The 26,504-nt window shown below is 37.0% G+C and overlaps 1 protein-coding gene across 3 annotated transcripts in view; it reads right to left on the bottom strand.

Moving 5' to 3' along the window:
- Positions 1–317: 317 nt before the first annotated feature.
- The window catches only part of sntg1 (syntrophin, gamma 1), a 42,262-nt gene continuing 16,075 nt past the window's right edge, over positions 318–26,504 (bottom strand). Inside the window, exons 4-21 of one of the 3 annotated variants that reach the window (XM_037537299.1) lie at positions 20,955–21,066; positions 20,707–20,758; positions 17,315–17,467; positions 16,508–16,564; positions 16,359–16,416; positions 16,215–16,258; positions 15,655–15,696; positions 15,303–15,405; positions 15,029–15,111; positions 13,554–13,684; positions 12,934–13,063; positions 9,438–9,476; positions 7,842–7,958; positions 5,755–5,826; positions 4,586–4,738; positions 3,387–3,479; positions 2,875–2,985; positions 318–2,326 (exon numbers count right to left, since the gene is read on the bottom strand). In XM_037537299.1, coding sequence (XP_037393196.1) covers positions 2,144–2,326; positions 2,875–2,985; positions 3,387–3,479; positions 4,586–4,738; positions 5,755–5,826; positions 7,842–7,958; positions 9,438–9,476; positions 12,934–13,063; positions 13,554–13,684; positions 15,029–15,111; positions 15,303–15,405; positions 15,655–15,696; positions 16,215–16,258; positions 16,359–16,416; positions 16,508–16,564; positions 17,315–17,467; positions 20,707–20,733 — 1,596 coding nt within the window. In that variant the 5' untranslated portion in view covers positions 20,734–20,758; positions 20,955–21,066 and the 3' untranslated portion in view covers positions 318–2,143. The remainder of the gene's footprint in view (positions 2,327–2,874; positions 2,986–3,386; positions 3,480–4,585; positions 4,739–5,754; positions 5,827–7,841; positions 7,959–9,437; positions 9,477–12,933; positions 13,064–13,553; positions 13,685–15,028; positions 15,112–15,302; positions 15,406–15,654; positions 15,697–16,214; positions 16,259–16,358; positions 16,417–16,507; positions 16,565–17,314; positions 17,468–20,706; positions 20,759–20,954; positions 21,067–26,504) is intronic. The other 2 variants (XM_017723296.2, XM_037537300.1) reach the window with 2 other exon arrangements.

Raw genomic sequence — 26,504 nt, forward strand, 5'->3', positions numbered from 1 at the left:
GTCATGGCTGGACCTTGGATTCCAGTCCCCTGACATGAACCTCTTTGAGAAAGAGGAGAGATCAGGATATATTTACATGGAGAGGTGCTCATCAAGAATCTACCTTCTAGATGACAGGAGTGGTCTCTGCATTAGGCAAAGGTAAGCAGTCACCTAAGACCCCATGAATTTACAGATTAGATATACTATTACCTGAAGCATATACCCATTTACATTTTTATATATATATATATATATATATATATAATATATATATATATATATATATATATATATATATATATAATATATATATATAAATAATTTTTTTTATTTATTTTTTTTTTTTAATTGCTGCTATTGTAGTGATTATTTTCAGTCATTTCTATACAGTCCCTCCCCAGTCAGGGTTATAATAGACTATTCCATATTGTTACATGATAAATAAAGACAGGCTGGTATGAACAAGGCAATTAGGTAATGATCTACAAAATGGAGAGAAGGCCCTTGGATGTGAGCCATCCAAGTACATAAGGTAAAAGCTAAAAGAAAAACAAAACGTTTGCCGCTACACTCTAAAAAAAAAGCTCTAAAGCTTTTTCAGTCAGAACAGAGTGCTGCACAGCCTCAGGAGACTGCACATCATGTTAGCTTTAAAATGATATAGATAGCTTCAGTGTTGGTCAATTACTCAAAATAGTAATCTGCTACAAGTTCCTAATTACTTCTCTCAAAATCACATTACTTCCTGGAAAAAAGCACTTTCATTAACTCATAATTCTTTACAATGTTACTCTGTACCAGTTATCTCACTACACTGGCAGATAAAGTTATCTTACAATATAGTAGGACGATTTCACATTTATTTTCCTATGTAAAAATTTTTACATTTTCACATTCTTGCATCCATCTCAAAATGAGAAATATTAGATCTATCTAACTAGACTTATACACACTTGCTACACATAGCAAGATTTTTTTGAAGTATAGACAGTTGTGCAAATCAGGAACCCAGAGCCTCAAATCATTTAAAAATGTACATCCAGGGGGTCCCATTTCACTAAATTTACCCCTGCTTGATGAATCAGCAATAATAATGAATAATCTGGTTATTCTAATGAATGAAAACAACATAATAGTGGAAAATTACAATTCCTTAAGAAACAAGACATAGCATAGCAGTATGTGAGCCACAATTCCAGAGGAGATAGATACCATTGTTCATAAATGATCTGACATGACTATATGAACTGTGATATGAATGTCAGTGATGAGAATTAGAAACTGTGTTTCATGTTCATATGACTGCACCTCCAGTTGCTATACATGCCAAAACATGTGCTGATCCCCCACCATGTCTGAATGATAGTTACAGATGTTTCAAAGAGTTTATCATTGCTTTGGTCTGATGTTATTTCCAGCAACATCTGTGGATTTATTCAGATCTGAAGATGACAAGTCTTGGGGATCTAACAGTTCTGCTGGAGGCTTGTGTGTCATTTCCTTTTTTGAAAATTTTTTGGAAATATGAATAACTTAAATTTGATGGCCGTCTTGACTGGAATGTTGACTTGAATATTTTCATGTTATGTTTCTTTCATATTGTAAGATGAACATTTTTTCCCCTCATTTTTACCAAGGGGGCAAGAACTGTGGAGGGCAGGGTATCTTTCAATCTTATTTGATATCCATTACCTCACACCTTGACCTGGGCCAATAATACTCCATGGCAGTTATGTAATACATCCCTCTCAATCTGATTAATCTGATTTAAGAAAGGATTCAAAGCACTGTTAGAAAATACTAACATTAATAGAATATAAACATACATACTGCAATTTATGCAATATAAAAAGGGAAAGAACTAATCAATGTTCGAATCGTTTCATATCCATGACACAGCTGAGCATCCTGAAGGCTCCTGCAACCCATATGCTGTATGATAAAAATCCATATTCAAAATATGATATTGTACCAATGCAAGCAGGCTAGAATTCTCTCATGATGACCAAAAGGGTAGAGTTCAAGGCTCTTCAGTTATCTTCACAGGCTGAGTTTAGAGGTTCTGTTTGAATCAGGCAATCTTGGGCACCTCTCTGGTTGGGTCGGCAGAAAACTGTCCTGTCGTGGAGTGGAACAAGAGAGGAGGGACAGCGAGAGTCTGTCAACTTGAATATTTTAACTTGGAAGCCTGTGTCATAGAGGTAACAGAGGTCAGCGTGCCAACTGCATTGGCCGTGGCAGCATTCTGACTGCCCACAAACATAGGATCCAGACATGCCACTTTGGCAGCGAAAAAAGCATGGATGCAGTGGAGCACTGCAAAAAGATTGGAGAATTCCAGTTCCTGCAAAGAAAAATTAAACAATATAAAACAAAATGGACATTTCTATCATTAACAACCCCCTTCAAGTCATGTCAATACTTGAATATAAACATAAAACATAAAAACATAAACATTAAAAACATGAAAGAATCTTAAAAATAACAGCACATAAAAATGGCTAAAATTATTCAAATACTTGAATAATTCAACTTACCCATGCTGCTTCAGCCCTCTGCTATTTATAAAAGGAACAATTTACCCTGCAGATTCAGCCATGAACAGTTTGGGCAGTTAACTAAGCTTATATTTTGGGATATATACATATATATATATATATATATATATATATATATATATATATATATATATATAATGAGCATATAAGTTTAATTTCAAAGAACATCCCCCACAGATAAAACATAAGAACCTAATTTCTCAAGTGGTCTCATTAATCCATGGCAGTTTCAAATTTAATTCCTGTCTGTTTGAACTGCACTGAAATATGGGCAGTGTTCATTTTCCAAGACAGATTATCCTCTTAAATAGAACATCAGGTGATGTGCAGTTACCTTTGCCTCAATAAGTTTTGTGTCTTGGTTTTGGAAGAGAAACTTGATTTTGCTCTTGCCGTCATCTGAGGATCCTTTGAGCTGGGAGAACTTGTACCGCCACAGTACTGCCTAGAGGGGGCGATATCCTTAACATTCATTCTATGGGAGCATGTGATTTGTCACATACTTGATAAGAATTGTAACCTATACCTCCACAAATGCTATTGAATGGATTAACACTTTCAATTCCATATACCTGTAGGAAAATTATGTTAGTTACACAAAATGTTCAAGTTTAGCTCTAAAAGGACAATGTATAGTGGCATGTTGTACAGTGATAGTAAGTCTGCAATTATGCTCTGGTGTTATATTATCACCTACACCTGCAGGGAACACTCACGAGTGTTAGCTCCTACAGAAATCAGTTTACATTTATACAGTTAAATTAGATTCCATTTGACTTTGGTAGGAGCAGGCAATCAGATAAAGAAAGACTATTAAAATCAAGTATATGTTCACAATTGACTCACCTTTGATGCAGCATCGAAGCAGACAAAGCCCATGCTGAAGTCTATGGTGAGTCCCATGAGATGACTCTCCATGATACACGCGTATGTTTTACACTGAAAAACGAGACACTTGGCAATGTTAAGCGGAGCAGAAGCCCACTGGCAAAAGCACAACTCCTTCCCCAGTCTCTGAAGTGTTTAATTAGAACGGTAAGTGTTGTACATCATTGTTAGGGGACCAAAATAAACAAACACATTTTTGGCTGCAGGCAGCGTTAACTTTGTTGCTGAATTTATTTTGTTGAACTGGATTGTGTGTCTCTGGCATACTAAATGCTTTTTTAATAGCATAGAACATACATTATATGTTTTTTTTGGTCCTGTTGCTACTGACAACTTCAGTATCATCACTGACTGGAGCATGTCAAATGGATCAACTGATAAACACATTGCTAATCTCTGCAAGTCCCAGTTTCACAATTACATCTGGATTCAGCACAGTTTCACCACAGAATCAAATATGTCAGTTAGGCTGGCAAGATAGAAGGTAGATCCCACATCATGCCTCTGTGGTTATGTGATTTACTTGAAGACCTTAACAGTGTTATATGGGAAACACATACATGATAGGGCCTTGTGAATGGTAGGGCTGATAGCTGTAGTATTAATTATTCTGCATGTCACATAAATGCCAGCTCTGATAATGTCTGATTATGAGCTTCAAACTTTGAGTTAGTTTCTAGATAAAAGGATTTCTAGGTTGTAGATCTAGAGGACTTTCAAAGGACAGCTCCCAGTGACAATGCAATTTAGTCTAAGGCTAGTCTTTATCTGTGATTCCATAAAACTATATATATTATATATAAATATATATAATATATAAAAAATAATTACATTTTATATGAAATGTTGATACAAGTATATTTTGAAATTAATTCCAGAAATACACATCCAAAACTACACAGGCAGGTATTTTCACAGTATACAAAGCAGTAGGCAATTTCTAGAGTGAGCACATGTAAATAATAACTGCAGGAGGACATAAAACTGTTGCTGGCACCACGAGCATCACTCTTAAGCCTACTCCACTCTGGACTGTGCCAGCATTGCCTGCCAGGTGCTGCTGTTTTTTTCCCTCTGCAGTATGCTGGGCTGTATTTGTCTGTTTTGTGTTCCTGCTGCAAGAAGTGCAAGGCTATAGCTCAGAGGCATGTGGCTACCTGTATTCTCTCCACCTCAAAGAAGGTGGCCATCTGGAAGGCCTTCTCCCAGAGCAGAAGCTCACTCTCCAGCTCCACACTGAACACCACATCTTCACCTGTGTCCGTCTGCAGGCTGAAACACTGCCTCCTCTTGTCCAACAGGTCCCCATCCTGAAATGCATGAACAAAATACTGCTGATGTTTTTATTCTCAATGTTTTCAAAGCCAAAATAAGTCAATTAAAATAAAAATTATATAACTGCAAATCACCTCAAAAGGACTACCCAAAACCTTTCCACCAAACTTTACAGTTATATCTCATTAGCATATAAAAATACATACAGGAATCACACTCATTTTATATGTAGTGACCTGATTTCAGGAACTCAGGAATAAGTAACTGAACAAAACAACACATCTTAAATATATGTCTTGTTTAGTACTTGACTGTAATCCTCAGTGACCCACTAAAGTTTGTGACTCAGAGAAATCACTAGATACTTCTCTGGTGATGCTGTGCAAGGACTGTAAAGCAGTCATGTTTGATTTTTTTGTGGTCTTTTTTTGCCTTCAATTCTTCAGTAGGTAAAATGCATTCTCAGTGGGGTTCAGGTTGGATTATTAATGTGTCCAGTCAAGAACACTGTGGTATATTTTAGGTGTATATGTCATGCCTCCTTTTTAACACATGAAGTGGTATAATTTGGATCATGTGCAATTCCTTTATTTTTCAAGCAAAACTTTAACCAAGCTTTTATATTTAGAGGTTTGCAACTTCTTGTGTTACGCTTGTAATTCATGGGAGCTTTAGGCCATAGGAATCATGTGCACTGTATATTCATTAGGGTTTTCTGGGAGTTCTTCTGTGATTCCTATTCAGCTCACCCAAAACAGGTGTAAATACAGTCAAATTAATGCTACATTCTTTTCTTTAACCTCATAAAAGTTTGTTCATTTCAAATTACAAATCCATTGTACTGGAGCTTAAAGCCAAAAATAAGATGACGCTGTCCAGATACAAACGGACCGCACTATGAGGAACATTATGGAAAAAAAGAGTAAAAACATCAACCAAGGTGAAAAATGTACTACAACAACAATAAATATAAGAAGTGCTGAATAAGACTTTTGTAATAAGTTTCTAACTGATTATTTTTATACATGTCTGGTTTTATCTGTGGTGTTACCTTGAGAATCTTGCACATGATCTCGTAGACAGTAAAGCTTTGTTCAGCTCTGGTCCAGTCCCAAGTAGTTACCTAAAACATGTTGAAATACTCTCTTAGTCTTAGTTATATTCATAGTTGTCAATCCAGATCTCAATTCAGAAAAGGCTTATTAATTTGCTCATTTGTTGGATGAAGTGTATTGGAACAGAGAACACTAAATGTGTAGGGTGATGAGGTCTAGCCTTTATCACTTCAATGGTCCGCATAGCCCTCCTGAACTTTCAACAAAAAAAAAAAATCACTACACAGCTCCATTTCTAGAAATGAGGTCATAAGTTTTTTTACACCCACTGTCCAGCCTAAGGGATAAATAAAGGGCCAGAGCAGTGTTTCTCACTGAGTGAGTAATGCTGAGGATGTCCTCACTAACCTAAAAGAAGCAAATATAAAGTGAAGAAGCTTCTTGAAAACTTGTTTCTTGAAACATTGAAACAAAGTTTATTTCTGACCAGATCAATTCTTCACTTTATCAATTAACTTTTAGGAATGCCACTGATGGTGCAAAACTGCACTATGTCTCTACCTACTAATTTGGCCTTTTTGTTTTTTACTCAGTAGGTGTCAAGTCTTGATGGTCTTTCCATAAACTCTGAAGGTCTGAACTAAGGTTCATGTTTTTTTACATTGTATACATCTGATCCAGTTAGTTTTGGTTTCACATTGCAATTTAGTGAACACACTAAAGAACTTTGCATGACGTCAATTTGGCAATTCTAGCCTTTTCTGTTTAAATGGAGAAAAAATATTCTCTCATCCTCTCAGAAAAAAAGGTAGAAGTTTCAGCATCTTTGTCAAGTTTCGACTGTTCTCTTTTGAACTGAATTACAATTAAAGATTTTGTCTCCCCCTACCTCTGTGTGACACCATGGCTCATTTTCATTTCTCTCATGGTTCTTTTTTCTTCTTCTATTGTTTAATGGCTGAAAATATCCTCAACTTCCTTTAATTGCTCCAAACTGTGGCCCAAGGTACCTTTCACACCTGCTTTTTTGGTTTGGCCCAAAATGAAAAAAGGTCACAAGGTCTGAACCAAGGTAAATGTGAAAGCACCCTAATACTCTGAGTCTCCCCTCCTGCCTCTGCCATTCTCTTTTGCCCAGGGGCCTCATAATAAGAACTGTGAATTGCTGCAAATATTTACCTTGATACTCTTAAGTGGGCGAGTCTTATATTCTAGCAAGGCATCTTTTGATCTTTCTCACAATCTTCAGGAAAATGGCTTGCTGGTGATCTTTGATGTCTCACCCACTTTGAAATTAAATTGAATGCATACCAAATTGAACGCATACCTTTTGAAGAACAAGGTAATACATTTGCAAATTTGTTCAGTTTTGAGCCATTTTAGAGGAAGCAATGAGGTCACAAAACCCAACAGATCTCTAAATGGCATCAAAAGCTTTGGTTTAATCTGAAACTTCCAACATTATTGATGTTATGCTCCAAATATGTTGCCGAGTTGTGGGTGGTGTCTTTTTCTAAGGTAATTGCTGATTGTGTATAGAGATTAGATTTGATTAAATAGAGCCTGAGTGCAGAAGACATGAAATCATCAAGTTACATGCTTTTAGCCAATCCTGAATTAATAGATTAATGGATTTCCCAAAGTCTTTACAGAATGGAGAAAAAAGCAACAATGGCGACAGCAAAGATTGCACAAATACAGAACAGTGCTAAACATTTGAGTTTTAATAAGCAAATAAATTTGCAACTCTCACTAGTGAATAAAAATATATAAAATTATACAATACTGTTACTGAGATATAATGATGTTACAATGATGAAAAAGTGATACGGGTGGGTATAACTGAGTAATGAGGTAAACAAAAGCTCTTATTGTTTTTGAAGTAGTTTTGGATCCAGCCTAAACAGCAAAGGGCCACCACTGACAAATCTTGGACTTTAAGACTGGCTGGTAGATTTGTGTACAGTAATGCCTTCATTTAAGTGAAAAGCTTAAGTACTAGATGTCTCTACTTCAACAGTTTGAATAAAAAGTAAACTGTGGTAAACAGAATAACATTTAGATGTCAAGTGTAAGTGCTTACCGGTGGTGCTGAGAATTTAAAAAGAGATGAACCTCTCAAAGCCAGGAACTTTGGTGTGTACATTCGGTCCTGAACCAGGTCTTGCTCTTTCTCATCCACCCAGCCCATGTAAATGATCTGCAAAGGACCAAAAATGTGTACATTTACATGTTTGATGTTATTCAGCCATCAAACAGGTGAATGTTTAGGATCCTCTTTTTAAAAAATGTACAGCAATGTTTCCTCAAAGTAACAACATGGCTGCAGTTTTGGCAGCCATTTTCTGAGCAAAAACGTTTCTCATCTCATGTTTCATTACTACACTGCTAATCTGAATTCACTAAGATTACTAAATCGTGTCAGTCAAAACACTCTGATATGATTTAATTAGCAGTCTTGCACAGACGTGTTAAAAAAAATCTGGCTGTCAACTCAACCTGACAAATCTGATATGTTGCAAAGGTATCATTTGCATGAATTTCATTAAGTTTCTCTTGTTTATTGTCAAATCATTTTCTGATAGTGCTATAGTTCCCAATCTTGTGTTTTCCCTGCTCTAACACACCTGATAAAACTCTTCTGGTACTTATAAAGTTCATCATGACAGGACAGGATTTTATCACTATTATTGTCTTTCACTGCTGTTAGGGACTGTTATACTACAGGTAGAGTCTACTCTAAAAACAAACTGTGAAGTAAGTATGCTTAACTATGATCAGTCTGATATTTTGATTATTTTGATATTTACTAAACTCCAGAACAGCAGAATGTTTAGACGATACTATCAGTGTCAGTGTCAGCATGGGCAGATCAAGCTGTACATAAATATACAAAAGTTTTAGCACTCCTGGTCAAATTATACATTCTGTTGAAGTTAACACAACATCAGTATAGAACAAACTCAAATATGGCACATTTTTAAAAAATGTAATGCCTGACTATCATTTATATGCTGAATTTAATATAGTAGGGAGGATAATAACAAGAAAATATGGCAGATGCAAAAGTTTGAGCAGAAGTTTACTTATAACTGCATATACATGAAAAACATTGGATATCAGTGTCAACCCACAGTTCCCATATTGGTGCATAACTACTGTGAGGTTTTCTTTGAAGTACTCCCTGTGATTTCTGATTATGATTATGGTTATAATTACGATACTGATGATGACGATGATGATTATGATGTTGACAGCGATGCCTTGAGAGCACAAGATGCAGCATGCTCTCTCAGCCTAGCTCTCCAGGCTGCATTTGTCACACGCTTCATAATGCAGTGTTGAGGTGTCAGAACACATTTCAGTAATTACAATTTCAACATTTGAAATGCAAAATCAGGACATTTTCTCTCACTATTCTGATTTTATGCTAGTGAAGAGGAACTGTTTCTTTCAGTTTCAGTACTCTAAGGCAGTCAACAGGATGTGCCTCAAAATCCTTTTAATTAAACTATGCAATAAAACATATAACAACAGGATTCCAATTACTTCTGTAATGCTTATGCTTTGTTTTGTGATGACTTTTATTTGTGCTTTGTTGATTTTTTGGTTGTTTATCATCTGTTAAACGAACAGTACACCGCTTTCACATTCCACAAGATTTTGATGAATGCATTACCTGCTGATTTACAGGAAAGTTTCTATTGATTTTTTTCACCTGCAACAGAGCACAATAAATGGTCAAAATAGTATGATCAAGGTTGAGTTAGCAAATCTATGCAACATGCACACAAAAAATACAGTATAGGAGAGACTCAAACAGTTGTCAAAGAGCTGCTTAAAACCTAGGCATCGAAAATGCACAGATTTTCACATTATCTTTTAAGGTAAAGCAAGGCCTATCTTCTTTGTGTTTCTGATGATAGGTGCAATAGATACTGTGCTGCTATTAATCCTAGCACAGGCAGTTGCATTAAGACTACATGGGAAGCATGGCATCTCCTAAAATTTCATCATAACACAGCACTAAAATGGATCTGTCTGTAGTACCTGCCACTCATGATAAACACAAAATGCTGTTTTTAAATGATTATTTCATTTATTGAAAGAAAATGATGTTCAGCTCTACCTGGCCCCATGTGAAAAAGTAATTCCCCCCTTAACCAAATTCAGTTGACTATTAGGTTCGATTTCATCAGCCACACCCAGGCATGTTTACTACCTGACCTATTCAAATACAGATGCAAAACAAAGTAATTGAAATCTGTAATTGCTAAGGTTCTGCAACTCCAGCGAACCACACTCAGAGTCATTATTTGCAAATGGAGAAAACTTGTAACAGTGGTGAACCTTCCCAGGAGTGTCCAGCCTACCAAAACTTCACCAAGAGATCATCGACAACTTACAAAAGAACTCAGAAAAGCATCTAAAAAACTGCAGGCTACACTCTTCTTAGTTACAGTCGATGTAGACGATTCCACAGTAAGAAAGACACTGGTGGTGGTGTGATGGTCTGGGGCTGCTTTGCTTCTGCAGAACTTCGAAGACTTGTCATAATTGATGGAACCATGAATTCTGCTCTCTATCACAAAATCCTAAAGGACAGTGTCTGCCCTTTAGCTTGTGACCTAAAGCTCAAGCACAGTTGACAAGTGCAGGGCAATGTGCAGAAGCACACAAGCAAATCCATTTCTGAATGGTTGAAAAGAAGCAAAAGCAGGTTTTTGTAATGGCTGAGTCAAAGTCCTGACTTGAATACTGTTGAGATAATTATACTGCTGGAAAGGCCTTGAATGGGTAGTTCATGTTTGAAAATCCTCCAGAGTAGCTGAATTAAAACAATTCTGCAAAGAAAATGGGGCCCAAATTCCTTCACAGTGATGTAAAAGACTCATTGCAAGTTACTGCACATTTGACTGCAGTTATTACTACCAAGGTTGGCACAACCAGTTATTTGGTTTCGGGGGCAATTACTTCTTCACATGGGGAATGCAGGCTTGAATAAATTTGCTTCTTTTTTAAAGGAAATTATTATTATTTTATCATTTATTATTAGTCTATCACACTTGAATAGGTTCCACAATGGTTAGGGACAGTAACATTCATTTCTTGCATTAGCATCAGGAAAAGTAAAGGAAAATAAAGTGAATTTAGGTTTCAGTCTAGCAGACTGCTCTGGTCAGTTAAGAGAATGTAATATTAAAATTGCAGTTATATATACTCTTCACTTTTCTGCTGATTGTGAGAGATCATGAAGTTGACTGATCTACAATTAATCTAAAATTTAAAATCTTGAGCTTGAATCTCATTGGTTCTGTCAGTCTGAACAACCTTTCATAAACTTGGACTGTTAAAGGCAGGGCAGCTCAGGTCTCAATTATCAGCGAGAATTAAAAAGGCCACTAAGCCCTGCCATCTCCAGCATGGCCTCCACAATGATTCGATAGTATGAGTGTGCTGGCTTTTTTGGAATGACCTTTGTCATTCTCACCCCAATTATCCAGAAACCAGATAATGGTTGTTTTTGCAAACAGACATACTTTATGCCCATTCATCAGCAACACAGTAGCAGAGGCTACTGCTGCCCAGAGGCTTTATTCATCATTAATGTTTTTACTGGCTTCATCTCCCTCATTTTGCCAGCCACTCAGTACCTTCTCAGAAACTGCTCTGATATCTGGGTTTGAATTTGAAATTAGATTTATTTCTCTTCTGTTTAGAGTCTGCTCCACCCCATCAGTCTTGCAGAGGATGCAGCAAACAAAAAGTGCGCATCAATGCAGCTTGCACAGAGGAGCAGAGTTGTTTTCCCGGGCCATCATGCTTGAAAAGATTCTAGGCCGAGAGCAACATACACTCAAAATAGACTGCTGCAAGACGGAGATTCAAAGGCCACAATAAACAACAACAGAAAAAGATTAAACTGATTTGTATTGCTAGCTAAATTAAGTGAGGAAATGGATAATTATTTCACTCACAGTTTTGTCTATAATTGTATAATTGTGAATCCAGTGCCTTGCTGAAATTAAAAAACAGACAATATGTCTAATTGCTTAATGGAAGGCAGATGGCTGTCAAAGGCTGACTCATGTGTTCTTCATAAAATAGTGGGCTTACTGACATTCCCGTAGATCAGTGGTTCCTGGTCCCAAGGGCAACATGCTCTGCTGTGTTCGTGTTTTCCCTACTCTAACATATCAACTAATGATCATGCCCTACAACAGCTTGGTCATATCTATTATGGCAGGAAAATACATAAAAGTGTCTGGAACATTGGGTCCCCAGGACTGTGGCAAAAAGCAACAACCAATGCTATTTCTTTAACGGTATGCTGCAAGCACAGCCAAATATTCTGGGTTGCAAATATCACTGTTCACCAAATGAGTGGCAGAATGCAGGACTGCTCACTTGAACTGCATTCTATGCACAGGTGTTGTGTAACCTGATAAATCATAGGCATTTCTGAGGAGTGCATTTTAAGTGTCAAGTGACTAATCATTTTGTCAAACTATGTAGTCTTACACTACCGTATAACACAAGGCAGGCAACATGATAACCTCTCTCCTGTGAAACAAGAAAATGCTTCTAAACTGTGCTCAGGACATGCAGTGAAACATGCACATAGCCTTTAGAGTCCTTTGAATGCATTCTAATTGACTTGCCAGTCTGTGGCATTGTGACTGCATAATGCATGGATCTGAATAATAGATAATCCAAAAGCAGTGATTCAGAGTGTGGAGGAGACTGCAACTACAAGAGTCTGACAATGTACATTAAGATCTAAAAATAAGTAAGTATTTTGCTTCATCTAAGTCAGTGTGACCAGATAGAATGAGATAGCAGTGTAAGCTTCTTGTTGATGGATGTATTTTCTCAAGTTCAAGTTGTCTTGTTTACCACAAAAATTAGCCAACTAAAATATAAAACAGTAACCTGAGGCTACTTTCTAAACAGATGCACTAGGTAATTACATTGATTTATTTGTACAACATTTTTATAGAGTCATTTATTACTGTTTCGTTACTTTTTACTGTTTTTACTGTCGTTACTTTTTACTTTTTACTATTACTGTTACGGTTTGAGTCTTTCTGGGTTTTGGAGTTTATTCTGACTTTTCAGTGAAAAATTTTGATTCTAATCATGAATTTTGCATGCCCAGTCTAAGTAATACTCACATTGTGCTTTGTTAGAGCAGATATGTTTGATGCTATTGCTTGGAGCCAGTCTGTGCATTCTTCAGCACTGGGGCACTGAATTATCCCACTGCACACCCCATCGACTGCAATCACTTGAAAGGCATTTTGCCTGAGGAGATTAAAATGTACACATACTTGATAGTTGACAATAAACTCAAATGAGAAAGTTAACCAAGTGCATTTAATTTATTTAATTTTCCTGTCTAGTTACAAAGAATGAATTCTCCAAAACATATTTCCATTTCATCTTGTTAAAAAACAATAGTATTTAAGTGCATCTGGTGTCATAGGCGTGATGTCCTCCATTAGGAAATAACACTGAGGTAATGAAAAGAGCTAATGAAAGCTTTCATTAAACAAAATCAAAAGGAAAGATAATGTGGCTGAAATGTGAGGCTCTACACTTCACATTACAAAAGATCCCAAAGTCATATTAACTTGGTGTTGTATGAAAATACTTAAAACACCCCATTAATTGGTACATGGTACCACAAGCTATGATCAAAAAACAAAGCTTACAAGGACTCAATTGAGCATATGTAACTGATATTCAGTGCACTTACTGTGCACATTTGTTGGAAGGTTTCTGCTTGGCTCACCTGCAGATGTCAGAGCCAGGGACATACTGTGATAGGCGAGCGTGGAGCAGGGGTATTAGCCGCAGATCTACCCATCTCTTCTCCCAGCGCAGCCCTGGTGACGTAGGCCAAGATGAGCACGACAGGGTGTCCTGAGCAGACGTAGCAAATGGTTGTTAGTGTGTGCAAAACTGTATGTTTCAAGTCAACAGGGGACAAGGAATACTTACTTGAAATTATTGTCAATGATTAACTGTATGCTACAGATGTGACAGATACAGATCAGGTTGAAAATCTCTGGAATATTCCTTAAACACCTAATGAACACTGTATTTGAGGCAGACTAGAAGAGATCCTTATAAGGGATTCACTCAGTTCCATGTCATTCTTTATACGGCTTTAATCTTTTAAGGAAGTCTTGTTCAATTGCTTTATTCATTGTGACTGGTCTTATGTGTCCTCTCGTACCATGCTTTGACAGAATGTCTTTTAGCTCTTGGTTGTACAGCCCTTTGAGCAGCTCTTGGAAGGTACAGTACTGTACATAAGTCAGAGACCACCTTTCATATATTTCATTTTAAGTACATTTTTGTTCATGAGATATTTCTGATTTAGATTCATTACTTCCATAACGAACGGAAAGACAAGAGCAATAAGTGAAAAATCAAGAGGTCCCAAAACTTGAGTTCAAAAAATGATTAATAAAGTAACATGGGCCTTTGCTATGCTTAAATTATTAAAAATGTCAGAGCATTTTGTTGTTATTATTATTTTTAACAGTTAGAATCCTGAAATTAGCAACTGGATGAAGGATTTCCTATCCGACCACATCCAAACCGTTAGACTTGGTCCACACCTCTCTACCACCATCACACTCAGCACTGGTGTGCCACAGGGCTGTGAGTTGAGTCTTCTCTACAGCCTCTACACTCATGACTGTGCCCCAGCAACCCATCCCAGCAACACTATAATCAAATTTGCGATTGACACAACAGTGATTGAACTAATCTCTGGAGATGACAAGACAGCCTACAGAGATCCAAGGACTGGCTCTGTGGTGTTCAGAGAGCAATCTCAACCTGAACTCACATTGCTGAAGATCACCCGTGGACCAGCAACACCACAGCATTAGTTGCAAAGGCACAGCAGTGACTCTATTTTCTAAGAATTGTCAGGAAAAACCACCTGCAAGAGAAGCTTCTGGTGTCTTACTACCACTGCTGGTAGTAAAGTGTGCTTACATATGGCATTCTCCACATGGTACACCAGCAGCTCAACAATGGACAAGAGAGCCCTTCGGAAAAGCCATTTTGATCAAAAATTTAATAAATGAAAAGTGGTCTGTGACTTTTGCACATTACTGTGTTAAATAAGTAAAATGCCTCAATATTAAAGGCATTCAATTGCACTTTCAACATTTTACTAACTTCTTGTTACTTTTATTACATGTGCTGCTTAAAAGCACCAACACATAAGTTTAATGATATATTACGCACTGTATTGTTAGGGTGATAGTTCAGATGTAGTCCACTATCACACAGCGGAGATGAAGTTCCACTACTCTGATCACTTGGTACACCTAAGCGACAAACACAGAACATTCAGAACAAAACACACAAATCATTCAGATCCCAAAACAGCATTCAAAATCCTAATGAGGTTGCAGCACAAGCAAGCAAGCAACTAAACTGTAATAATCATTGTAGGGGCATGGCACTGAGATAAGCACCAACAGTGAAGATGCCTGTATATGTAAAAGTGAAGACATACACGTGCAGTCTTCACAGAGTGGCAGCTTTAAAAAGGCAGGGGTCCTCTTCAGGAAAGATACAGTCAGAGTTACTTCTTCACCAGCATTCCGTAAAACCTGAACCTGAAGACAACAGTCATGACTGTATTCACACTGAAAATAATTTTTTTATTTATTAATTAATATTATTATTAATTATTTTATTGAAATGAAAGCACATGTTCCTCTTAACCACATAAAGAAGTTAGGTAATGAGTCAAAATGATGTTTTTTGTGAAGTACTGGATATTTTTTCCCTGCCTCAACTTCATATGTAAAGGAACAAAACTTCTTTTTTAAACTAATATTGTTAAGGAAAGAGGTAACACATACCACTTCTTCATGACGATAACTCCTTACATTTATCCCATTAATCTAGAAACAGCATTACAGGAGTTACAGCAGGGCAGACAAAATAAATCGTCAGTAGTAACGGTTCATACAGATCCACACACAATCATGTAACATTACTGGGTCATTTCATTTGACCAAGTTACTATTGACTGACCTTGGCTAATGTCAATCATAATCACAGGACAATGCTCAATGTGACATACATATATATATATATATATATATATATATATATATATATATACATATACATACATATATTTTTATATATATATATATATATATTATATATATATATATATATATAGATAGATAGGTAGAGAGAGAGAGAGAGAGAGAGAGAGAGAATGGAAAAAAAGAAAAAAAATATGGATTAATCATGCTGAATACCTCAGCAATGTATGTGCTTCAGGAGACAGGCCTGGCCTAGTGCCAGGAATGTAAATCCATCTTTTGAACCCCTATGGGACTTTCAAAGTATATCAGCAAGGGCAGGCACTGTCAGCACTGTATGACTGAGAATAAGAGGTGCATCTCACCTGGAGAATCCCGTCCCCTATGAACAGAAGACCAGAGAGCTCAGCTGTAAAAAAAGAGTAAAATGGCATTCAGACAGACAAACAAAAAGACATAAACAAACATTCCAACTAATGTAGGTGGAGGAAGCAAATTAAATAACTTACCCTTCTGTTCTTTTGATATTTTAGAAATCACAACAGGGATTTTGTGTTCTGCACCACCCTATGAAAAATGAAAGAATAATCTTTTTTTTTTAACCAAAATATGGAGCTTGATTTTGCTTTGGGAACAGCACTGCATGCATGCAAAGTACCTTTATACTCAAACCAAATCCTCCTATTGTCTGCCGTCGTATTGTTACAGTTCTTTCCTGTAAAACAAGTATGTTAGGTTATGTTAAGCTTATGTCAAATGTACCATTTACCTCATGCCATCAAGTTGTTGAGCTCAGGCTGGATGCTACTTTAAGATTATCTTCTTGATAATATCATGGTTGTAGAATTCACAGACTTCAAGAAAAACATGACTCCATTATTACAAAGTATAAAATATACTATACTAAATTACACTTGTTTTCTGAGTGAACCAAAAGTACAATTTTAACAATCTGAATAATGCAATCTATTCAAATGCTTTTCACTGAAAATCTAGAAGCTAGTCATTTTGGTTGACTTTGATTGTAGACTTTAAAAAGGCTTAATTCATTTCAGACATGCCCTGGTATATAGGTACACCTTAGTACATAAATGGTGAGAAAAAACAAACTGAAAGTAAAAAATATTGTTACAGATAATAATTTACCAACAGCATGCTACATGAAGTTCAAAAAATTCTCAATTAAATTCTGTTTGTTAAACAGAATTCCAAACACTGCTGTTCTCATGATGTGTTGAATACCCAAGAGTGGTGACTCAGCCTTGACAAAGGCAAGATTTGTTTTTCTTTAAGCTCAAGGAAGCAGGATTGTTTGTGTGTAGAACCTGAGGCATATATTTATAACCTCCATACCAAGAATGCTAATCTGATTCACTGGGTTTAAAAAAATACAAACAAGCCTGACTGCAGAAATCAACAAAGCTTACACAGGAAAGAAGTCATGGCTCTGGACTCCAAAACTCACACTCGCAACAGAACCTACACTTGAGTAGAATGGTTCTCCAGAGACACAAATGACGTCTTGCTCTTGAATGGTCAGAATGTCTTTGGCCAAGTGCAGTCGGATACTGAAGGGCTCTTCATTACCATCTTGCAGCAGATAAATCCCCGTCTTTATCTGGGAGCAATCAAAAGACATGCAAACATCTGTAATCTTCTAAGACAACAAGTTAATTAGCCATGAAACCCAAAGTGATAAATTGTCAAGTCTTGTCTTGGAGAGGAGATCTGCACTGAAAGCCACACTCTCAATTTCTGCCTGCCTCTACTCTGTTTCACTACATTAGAGGGTTATTTGATTCAAGTGGACTATTTGAAAAACATGCATCAAAGGTCACTGAAATTACATAGTATAAAATTTCAAATTTAGCTAAGCAATTCTTTGTGTGCCTAGTCTTGTACATGCATATAAATAACTGAATTATTGCCCTGCTTGGAATGGAATTTTGATAGACTTCATAGCAATCCAAACAACTGAGAGGTAGAACTGAGCCTGTGAAAATTATGAAGTGTTAGATTACATTGGATTAAAACCCAGTCCTTGGCACTGCCCTACCAATTTTCATTCCACAAGGTCAACATTCATTACATAGTTACAGAATGCTACCAAACAAAAAATGGGATATCGCTCCATAAACTGGCATAGAACTTTAAAACACTATCCATTATCACTGCTGTGTTACCTTAGAGTTCCTATAAAGCAATAAACAACAGTATATAATACAATTAAACGAAGAGTATTAAACCTTCTGTCATCTTCTGTTTAATGAATTCAGGTTATGAAAAGAAAAAAATAAACATGCTTAAAATGTCTGGGTTTTTTTAAAAAGCTGTCATTGTGCCAGTAGTTGCTGTGGCTAGGAGTCCTTACGTAACACAACTGGCCCCTTTGCTACTGGGGATGGATAAAATGCAGTCATGTTTCAGAGTGGTGAGGACAAAAAAAAAATCTGGTTCCTGTCAAAACTTGCTGAAACAATGCTGTATTTCTGTACTGGGACAAATAATTGTTCTAGAATGGAAGCCAAATGATAGTGGAAGAGATACTGGGACTTGAAGATATCAACAAATAAAAGCTACAATTAATATAACTGAACAAACAATACAGTACACTTCAAAGAACCAACATCTGCTCCTCAATGTTCTCAATAAATCTCACACATTCATGAGCTAGGATCCATGTCCCCCATTTCTACACTAGCCAGCAAGCAAATTAGTCCTTTCCACATTGATATCAGTTCTATTTGAGATGCCAGTCTTCTAAATTGCTGCAAAATCTAAATAACGAGAGCATCTATTCATGAGGAGAATTTTAATGAGACATGTTCTGACGTCAGCATCCTTCAGATCACTGTACAACAGGACAAGTCATTCAGGGCCTGGGAGGTTAACACTTTGCCTGTTTAAGACAGCAGCTGCACTACTTGATGACGTGCTCACACACAGGGCTATGAGAAGGGTTTTATTGTGGTTCATGATCATTATACAAGCTGTTTGATCACAGAAAGCGTAGGCTAAATCAATCATATATGAGAATGCCCCCAAATATTTGAGACATTGCCCAAAAATATGACACATTAACCTACAAAATCATTACTCTGACAATGACATTACATGTTGCTAAAGGCTTACAATACCAAGTGATAAAGGTTCTCTTTTTCTTTGATGTCCTATCTTAACCCATAGACTGTTTAACAAGGACTTTTGTGAATCTTCTGAAAAAGATGACAAAATGTTTAAAATGATTATGATCACTTTCTGGTTCAGTTTGATTTATCATCAGATCAGTTAGCACCGTGCACTTCTGCCTCATTGAAAAGGCATTTAAAGGTCTATTTCCTACACTGTTTTTTGTATTCTAGCCATTTCATCGAGGCCCATTTTTAACATTTGTGTGGTTTTTGTAGCAAAACAGTCATAATTAATTTTTACATGGTCTCTCGAGTAAATGGTTTTGTGCTACATCAAAGAAACAATGAATTTAAAAATGCCTGTTTTTACAGCTTAGTTTTAATATATGGAATGTATGGACTAGGGAGTGACCAGTATATTTAGATTTTTTTGTATTACATCCAACTCTTTTACTTTAAAAAAAAAAAAAAAAAGAAAAAAGAATAATAATAAAAATGTGCTTTTCCAAGATGGGACCCTTAATAGGAGTTTCCCTCTCAAAGCACCAAATACTGGGACGAGATTATATAAAAAACACCCGCTAATAAAGCAGATAGTAAATATCAATGTAATAAAAATCACACAATTCCCAAATGACCAGGGTGCACAATTCTACAATATCACACAGTTGACAAATGTACTCAGCACAGAACTCAAAGACAGGGATGTAGAAAGTGGAGAACTGCACCAGCTAAAAACAATAATAAAAAAATTGAGCACACTCATCTCCCTGCTCACAGAACTTCAGATCATCCCACCAGCCGAGAAAGAGCATGCATTTCAAAATAGATTGTCAAAATAACGACTTATTCTGACATTATTTTCAACTTTCTGATGTATCACAAAAAAAGTACTTTGTTTTTCCAAATGTTCACCTTAAGTCACAATTTCTTGACCTGATGAAGTCAAAATCATTAAGAATAAGTATTTTTTTCCCCATATAATGGACAGAAACAGGCTTTTGTTCAAAAAGCATGTGAGCCAAACACATGATCGTACTGGTTATAGTATGTCAATAATAAAGTTTATTTGCTCTGAAGTTCTTAATAGATAACTCACCAAATTGGCCTCCCCTATCAGCACAAAGTGTCAGTAGACTGACGGTAAATAGCATCTCTCTTACTAAATCTGGTGCAAACTTATTTAGTTTCTTTATTTAATATTTATGCCATGATACACTATCTGTCCAAAGTAACCCAATTACTAATTTCAACATGCATGCAAACAGCTTTGTATGATCAACATAGAAAAGCACTGACAATTAGAATGGGATGGCGTGGAGCATCAGCACAGGAGCCTAAAGTCATCATACCTAGTGCCAAGTATCGGCTAGAGAGGTATAAAGCCCCCCCAGCATTGAATGGAACAGTGGAATTGCATTCTCTAGAGTTATGAAGCTCCAACCAACACCTTTGGGATGAGCTGGAGTAGCAGTTGTGAACAAATCATTCAACATCAGTACATGGCCTAACTAATGCTCTGAATGTAATCAAATACTCAGAGCAATGTGCGAACATCTAGTGTCTCTACTAGAGTAGTGGCTGTTACTGCAGCAATGATGGAACAAATCCCCTATTATTAATACCCTTGCTTCCAGAAAAAAACACTGAAAGAGCAGGTGTCTACAAACCTTTTGACATATCATGTATATTGCGTTGTGCGCAAAACATATATTAAACAACTTACCTCTTCATTTGCAGTCTTGAAATCCATGTGCTAATGTGAGAGGGGAAAAGCCCTTAAGAAAAAACACAGATTTTCTGTGTTAACTTGATAATTACTGCACCATCCTGCTCAGTGAAGTGCATTAAAGTATTCTCAACACCACTGAAGACAAGACAGCAGGTTCACTGGAGAATACAGTGCACTCACTTAGAGAGTGTTAGGTACTATATTCAACAAAACACTGAATGATGGAACGTCACAAGGCATACCTTTCAGTAGTCTCTAGAACTCTACTGGACACCACGCTTGACAACACCATTCTTCCACAAGATATTTCATCATTTGAGGTCCAGTCATCTCAGAAGATGAAATCTAGATCATCTAAAATGGGAGTTCATACATGATACCAAGGGTCTGCGTTACTTTGCAGTCATTTGAATATTGTATATTGTTGTACTGGGTAATGATGCTTAAAAATAGACCAGTGTAAAACATGCAATTATTCAACTACATTGCAAATAAGTTAATCAGCACTACAGCCAAGCAAATTAGTTAATTTAATCATTTGTTGAGCAAAGTATTTAATCATCCTTTTCCCTCTCCCTCATCTAAGCTACCCACATCTTTCAGTAAATTGGTTTATTAACATAATAAGCATTCACACTAATTTTCTGGCCAACTGTAAGAACCCCTCTGCTCCCATGTTCTCCTTCAACTTGTTCAGCTCACGTTAGACTGTCAGAAATTCAGGAGATTCAGTCTTAATACAGAACCAGCTGGTTCATTTCTTCCAGCCCCCTGAGTCTTCCACTATTTCATATGCATTTTAAACATTCAGATACTGTGTCCTCAACTTTAGCACCACAAGAAGACACCTGCAGTGCTACACCATTTTCACAGAACCTAGGACTGAAATTTCAGTGAAATTTACTGTTATTGGAAGCTAATTGCTTAAAAGTTACTGTGTTTAATCTAACAGCAAATCTGCTGTAATCATTGTAACTCTTGCAAAGATGTATACTGAAATACAGTATAAAACTACAGCCTGTTATCATATTACAATCTAAACACATTCCAAGATTTTTATGATATAGGAGTCAAGGCATTGCAAAAGATCTCTGAACACAGTGAGAGTGAGAGCCAAAACTGGCTGTTCTCCAGCAGCCTAATGCAAAAGAAGAGTTGGGCACAGAAGTCCTAAGCAAGGGTCAGTCCTTTTCATGTAGTCCTGGAGCTATTTTAAAGGGCATGGTAGAACAAAATGGGCAAAACAGAATGATTTATGCAGACTTGTCTTTACATCATGCATGCTTGTCATAAGCTCTGGGTAGTGGAGGATGCGTGGGAGAATTCCAACCTATGAACTTTCAGGACTTAAGAGGTAAGAATGCTAATGCTGCAAAAGTGTAAGCAAGTTCTTTTATACGATATTATACACATTTTACTTTAATTTAAGCCATGTGGCTTAATTGGCAATGCGGATTAAAAGCACACAGAAATAAACGACTGTTTAAACCTATAGTGCGCATATTTTGCACAGCAACTATTCCACTGTCACATTAATAATTTATGAAATTATTAACTCAAATGATTTATATATAGGGTGTGATAGGGTGATAAGTTAACAAATTTTCTGTATCCTATTTTCACTTAGAAAATCAATTTGACCAGAGGTGTTCAAACCTTTGAACATAACTGTAGGTAAATGCCTTCTGTTCAGATTGGCCTGTATTGTGTCTCACTCAAAAAGCATTCCAAGCTGAAACACTCCTTATACCTTCATCCTGAACAGGCAAGCTAAATGCTCTTGGCTGAACAGGTGTATATAAGTTCATGCATTGTTTTTTGTGTCATGAAGCAAAACATACTGTTTGCATTCAGAGTATTTTACCCTTGTTAATTCACTAATTCATGTGTGTTGGACATTTAGGAAGGGTAAGTGCCTCTTGAGTGCCACATGTCAAAATTAACAAACTGTACAAAGTACAAATGTCATATCATTTAATAAAATAGCATGGCAAAGGAAGTGGAAAGTAACATAGTTAAATATTTTTATCCTAGGATTCCCCTTATTTTCTACAACAATCAGAGATTCACTTTTATTTTGAAATCTTTTCTGTCAATCTTGGATGTCTTGATTTTTACTTTTTATTACCGTTTAAACCTCAACAAGGAACAATCAGAAAGAAACCTAGTAATGAAAGTTGTTATGGAAATGTTTCCTCACCGTAATAATGATTATTTTTACAGGAATAATCCATAAACTGTGCAGAATACTGGATTAAATAAAAACTGCAATTCTTAAAAAAAGGCACTGAGCAACAGTGCTCCTTCCTCTTGGGCACCATCTTTGCCACCTTCTAAGGTAATGACAGAAGGGAAAGCCAACTACAGAGAGATGTTTTGAAACAGAAAAAGCACCCAAAGATAATGAAATCTCTCTCTGGAACTGTCACATAACAGCTGGTTGTAATCTAACAGAATGTTAGAAGCAAAATAGCTGCAAGTAATATAGTTTTTTTTTTTTACAGTTCATTATTTACTTATTAGAAACCTTTTAAAAACCAGTGAATTATTGTGTGATTAACACAGTATACAAAAATTGCAATGTAACAAATTGCTGAAATTTTCAAAGAAATATGTTTCAAGAACAGGGGTGAACAATATGGCAAAATTGTAATATTACAATGCTTAAACACATTTTTCTGATACATGAAATGCATCACAATGTTTAGTTTTTCAGAAGTGTGATGAGTTGGAACTAGAGCAGGACAATATGCTAATATTTTGTCTTTTTTTTTTTTTATCATTAACATTTTATTTCCAGTTACATTACAGTAACTTTGTAAATGTACTTACACATTTAAGTTCTGGCCAATTTTATTTAAGTTGTAGGTCAGTTGTTCTAATGGAAGCACTATTGTAACTTGGCACAACCAGAGATCAACAGTTGGAACCTGGGGAGTTGACCACAAAAGTACACCTTGGCCAAAAAACAGGCGCTCTGTCAACTACAAATTCCTTACAGTTTAATAGGACATTTTGATATATTCACATTATTGAGATAAATTATGTCCCACTTAGGGGTGGCACAGAGTAGTGAACCAATCACTACGATGCTTTAAGCTTGACGCTGACTAGTTGCTGATCATGTGATAATGACACCAACAGCAGAGTGGTACATCAAGTGTGTGGAAATACTTGACTAAAGATTACTGTGCAACTGTATTTTGCAAAATATGCAAGTATGTCCTGAAACACAACAAAAGTCCCAAGCACACTCATCTGAAAAGGCATCTGCTAACACTAGCTGAGGAATGTTACAAATCCTTTCAACAGTCAATTAGCATGTTCACCAAACCCCTCTGTAACAGAAAAAAGATGGCCGCAAATCACGATTTGATGGTGAATATCACTGTCAAAGATATTAAACCTTTAGCTGCAGTACATGGATAAGGCATCAGAGTAACACAAAATTTTTTGGACCTGGTCCCATCTTACAATACGCTGTTTAAACAAACTAATGAAACAATACTACAACAGCCTGCTTGAAAATATTGCGAAGGAAATGAAAGGCCAGAGTGTGTTGCTATTAAATGACCTGTGGACTTCCCCTACTATGGAGCCAGTAACAAACACAAGTAAGCTCAAGACCAGAGCACTGTATACATCTTTGATGCCAGAGAGACATACTGCTGCTAAGTTACCTTTATTAGTCCCAGAAAAGGGAAATTTCACCTCCGTATTTTAACTCATTCATGAAGTGAAACACTCACCCAAACACACAAGAGATTACACACACACTAGGGGGTAGTGAGCACACTTGTCTGGAGCGGTGGGCAGCCCTATCCATGGTGCCCAGGGAGCAGTTTGCGTAAAGTGCTGTGCTCAATGGCCATTCAGTCATATACTTTCAGTCCTGTGGATCAAACCAGCATCCCTCCTGTCACAAGGGTGGTTCCCTAACCTCCAGCCCATGATTGCCGATTGTCTGCCTGAAACAATCTAGGAATTGGGCACACTGGTGTTTTGCACAGTCTATGATAATGTCAGTAATCTAACCTTAGCTATGGAGCTATGTTGAACTGTTTCCCAAAGACTGATTTAGTCTTACCTGATGTGGTAAAGCCGCGACCCTGACGGAGAAGCAGCTTAGAAAAGCGATGGATGGATAGATGATGTGGTAAAGGCTATTGATGCAGCAAGGAGAGTTACCAGACACTTTCGGCACTCAAGCAGTGGCCATCTATGTCCTGAGGAAGCAGCAGGACCAGCCTGGCATAGGAACCAAAAACTCTAAACTGATTTTCTTGTCCGGTGGAATTCCATAGTCTTCATGCTCCAGCAGCTGCTCGACCAAAGGATCGCAGTACATTCTGTGTTTGCAGAACAAACAGTCACAAAACCAAGCAGAAATCCATGAGAGCATTACAGTGGGAGCTGGTGGAACACCTGACTCCAAGGCTACTGAAATAATATGTGGTGAGTTGTATCTGGGGTTGTCTTCCATCTATCCAGTGATTTTTAACATGATCAGTACCACTCTGCATGTTGAACCATCTGACCTGGGAGCTATACCAGCCTTCAAGAACACAGTTCGACGGCACTTCAACAAAGTTCAAACTGGAGCATGATGATCTGACACAATCCATCACCTATGTGCTATATCCCTAGTTCAGCCATCTTCAATTTAAGCCAGAGAAGAGAGGCCACCCCAAACCACCAAATCAGCCTGCTACAAGATAAGGGGGAAACATTTGCAGTGACAGGTGTTTCCACTGAATGACACTAGTCAGCCATCTTAATCGATTTAAAATAATATGGGAAATTAATTTAGACAATTTCAAGTTAATAATTTTCATGCAAAGCATGGATGTTCAAAGTGAGGACACAGGTGATAATGAAGGTGATCTAGTAATGAGGAAAACAAACAGGCTTGAGCAAGATTTTGTGCAACTTTTTGGTTGCTAGTGTCCTGCTTTACTCCCACCACCAAAGTGGCCACTACTCCTCCGCAGCCAAACAAGTCTGATTTAATGACACCACATATTCCCACCATGGAGAACCTGCTGCAGTGATGGGTCTGCAACCAGGACAGATTTCCACATATGGCCAAGTTATGTGACAGCTACTTTGCTGTTCCAGCCATCAGCATCCCAAGCAAGAGAATTTTTTCTCTGGCTGGGAATACCATCACGCAAGAGTGAGCGAGCCTTCATTCTGCTTGCATTGATGCCCTTACATGCAAACCAGGGTTGAAAAGCAAAAACTGTGACTGACCAGGACTATGAGAAAGAGCATGCTTACATGCTAGATCTTGTGTGAGTTTTGTTTTCCTCCCCAAGTAATATACTAAAATTTGCACCAATCTTTCTTTTTTTGGGAGTTATGAAATATAAGTGTTGCATAGCATTGTTTCTGCTGAGTTACAACCTGTCGTTATAGTTGCATCTGAGCAGGCCTGAGTTTAATTTATTTTAGAAAGGAAACGTTTGCATGTTTGTTTTAAGAAATTTTAGCATTGGAAATGTTCTGCTACTCTTATTCTTACAGGTGGGTCTAGTAAAAGAGGCCTGTGTTGTGCTGAGTTAGCTGGCTTCAGCAGTAGCTCTGAGTTAGTCAAGCAGCTAGGAGTAGCAATGAATTGTAGCCTAGACTAACAGAGTACCGTTTTTTCCCCTTGCTGTATGCTGGGTTCTGAGGACTAAGCAAAGCTGTGATGGACCAACATATATATTTTTTCTGCTTGGTTTTGTTCCTCGTAAAATATATCTGTATGAGCTGTCTGCTGTGAGTTGCGTTAAGTTTTGCGAAGATTG

The sequence above is a fragment of the Pygocentrus nattereri genome, chromosome 3, assembly GCF_015220715.1.
Source record: "Pygocentrus nattereri isolate fPygNat1 chromosome 3, fPygNat1.pri, whole genome shotgun sequence".
Taxonomy (NCBI): Eukaryota; Metazoa; Chordata; class Actinopteri; order Characiformes; family Serrasalmidae; genus Pygocentrus; species Pygocentrus nattereri.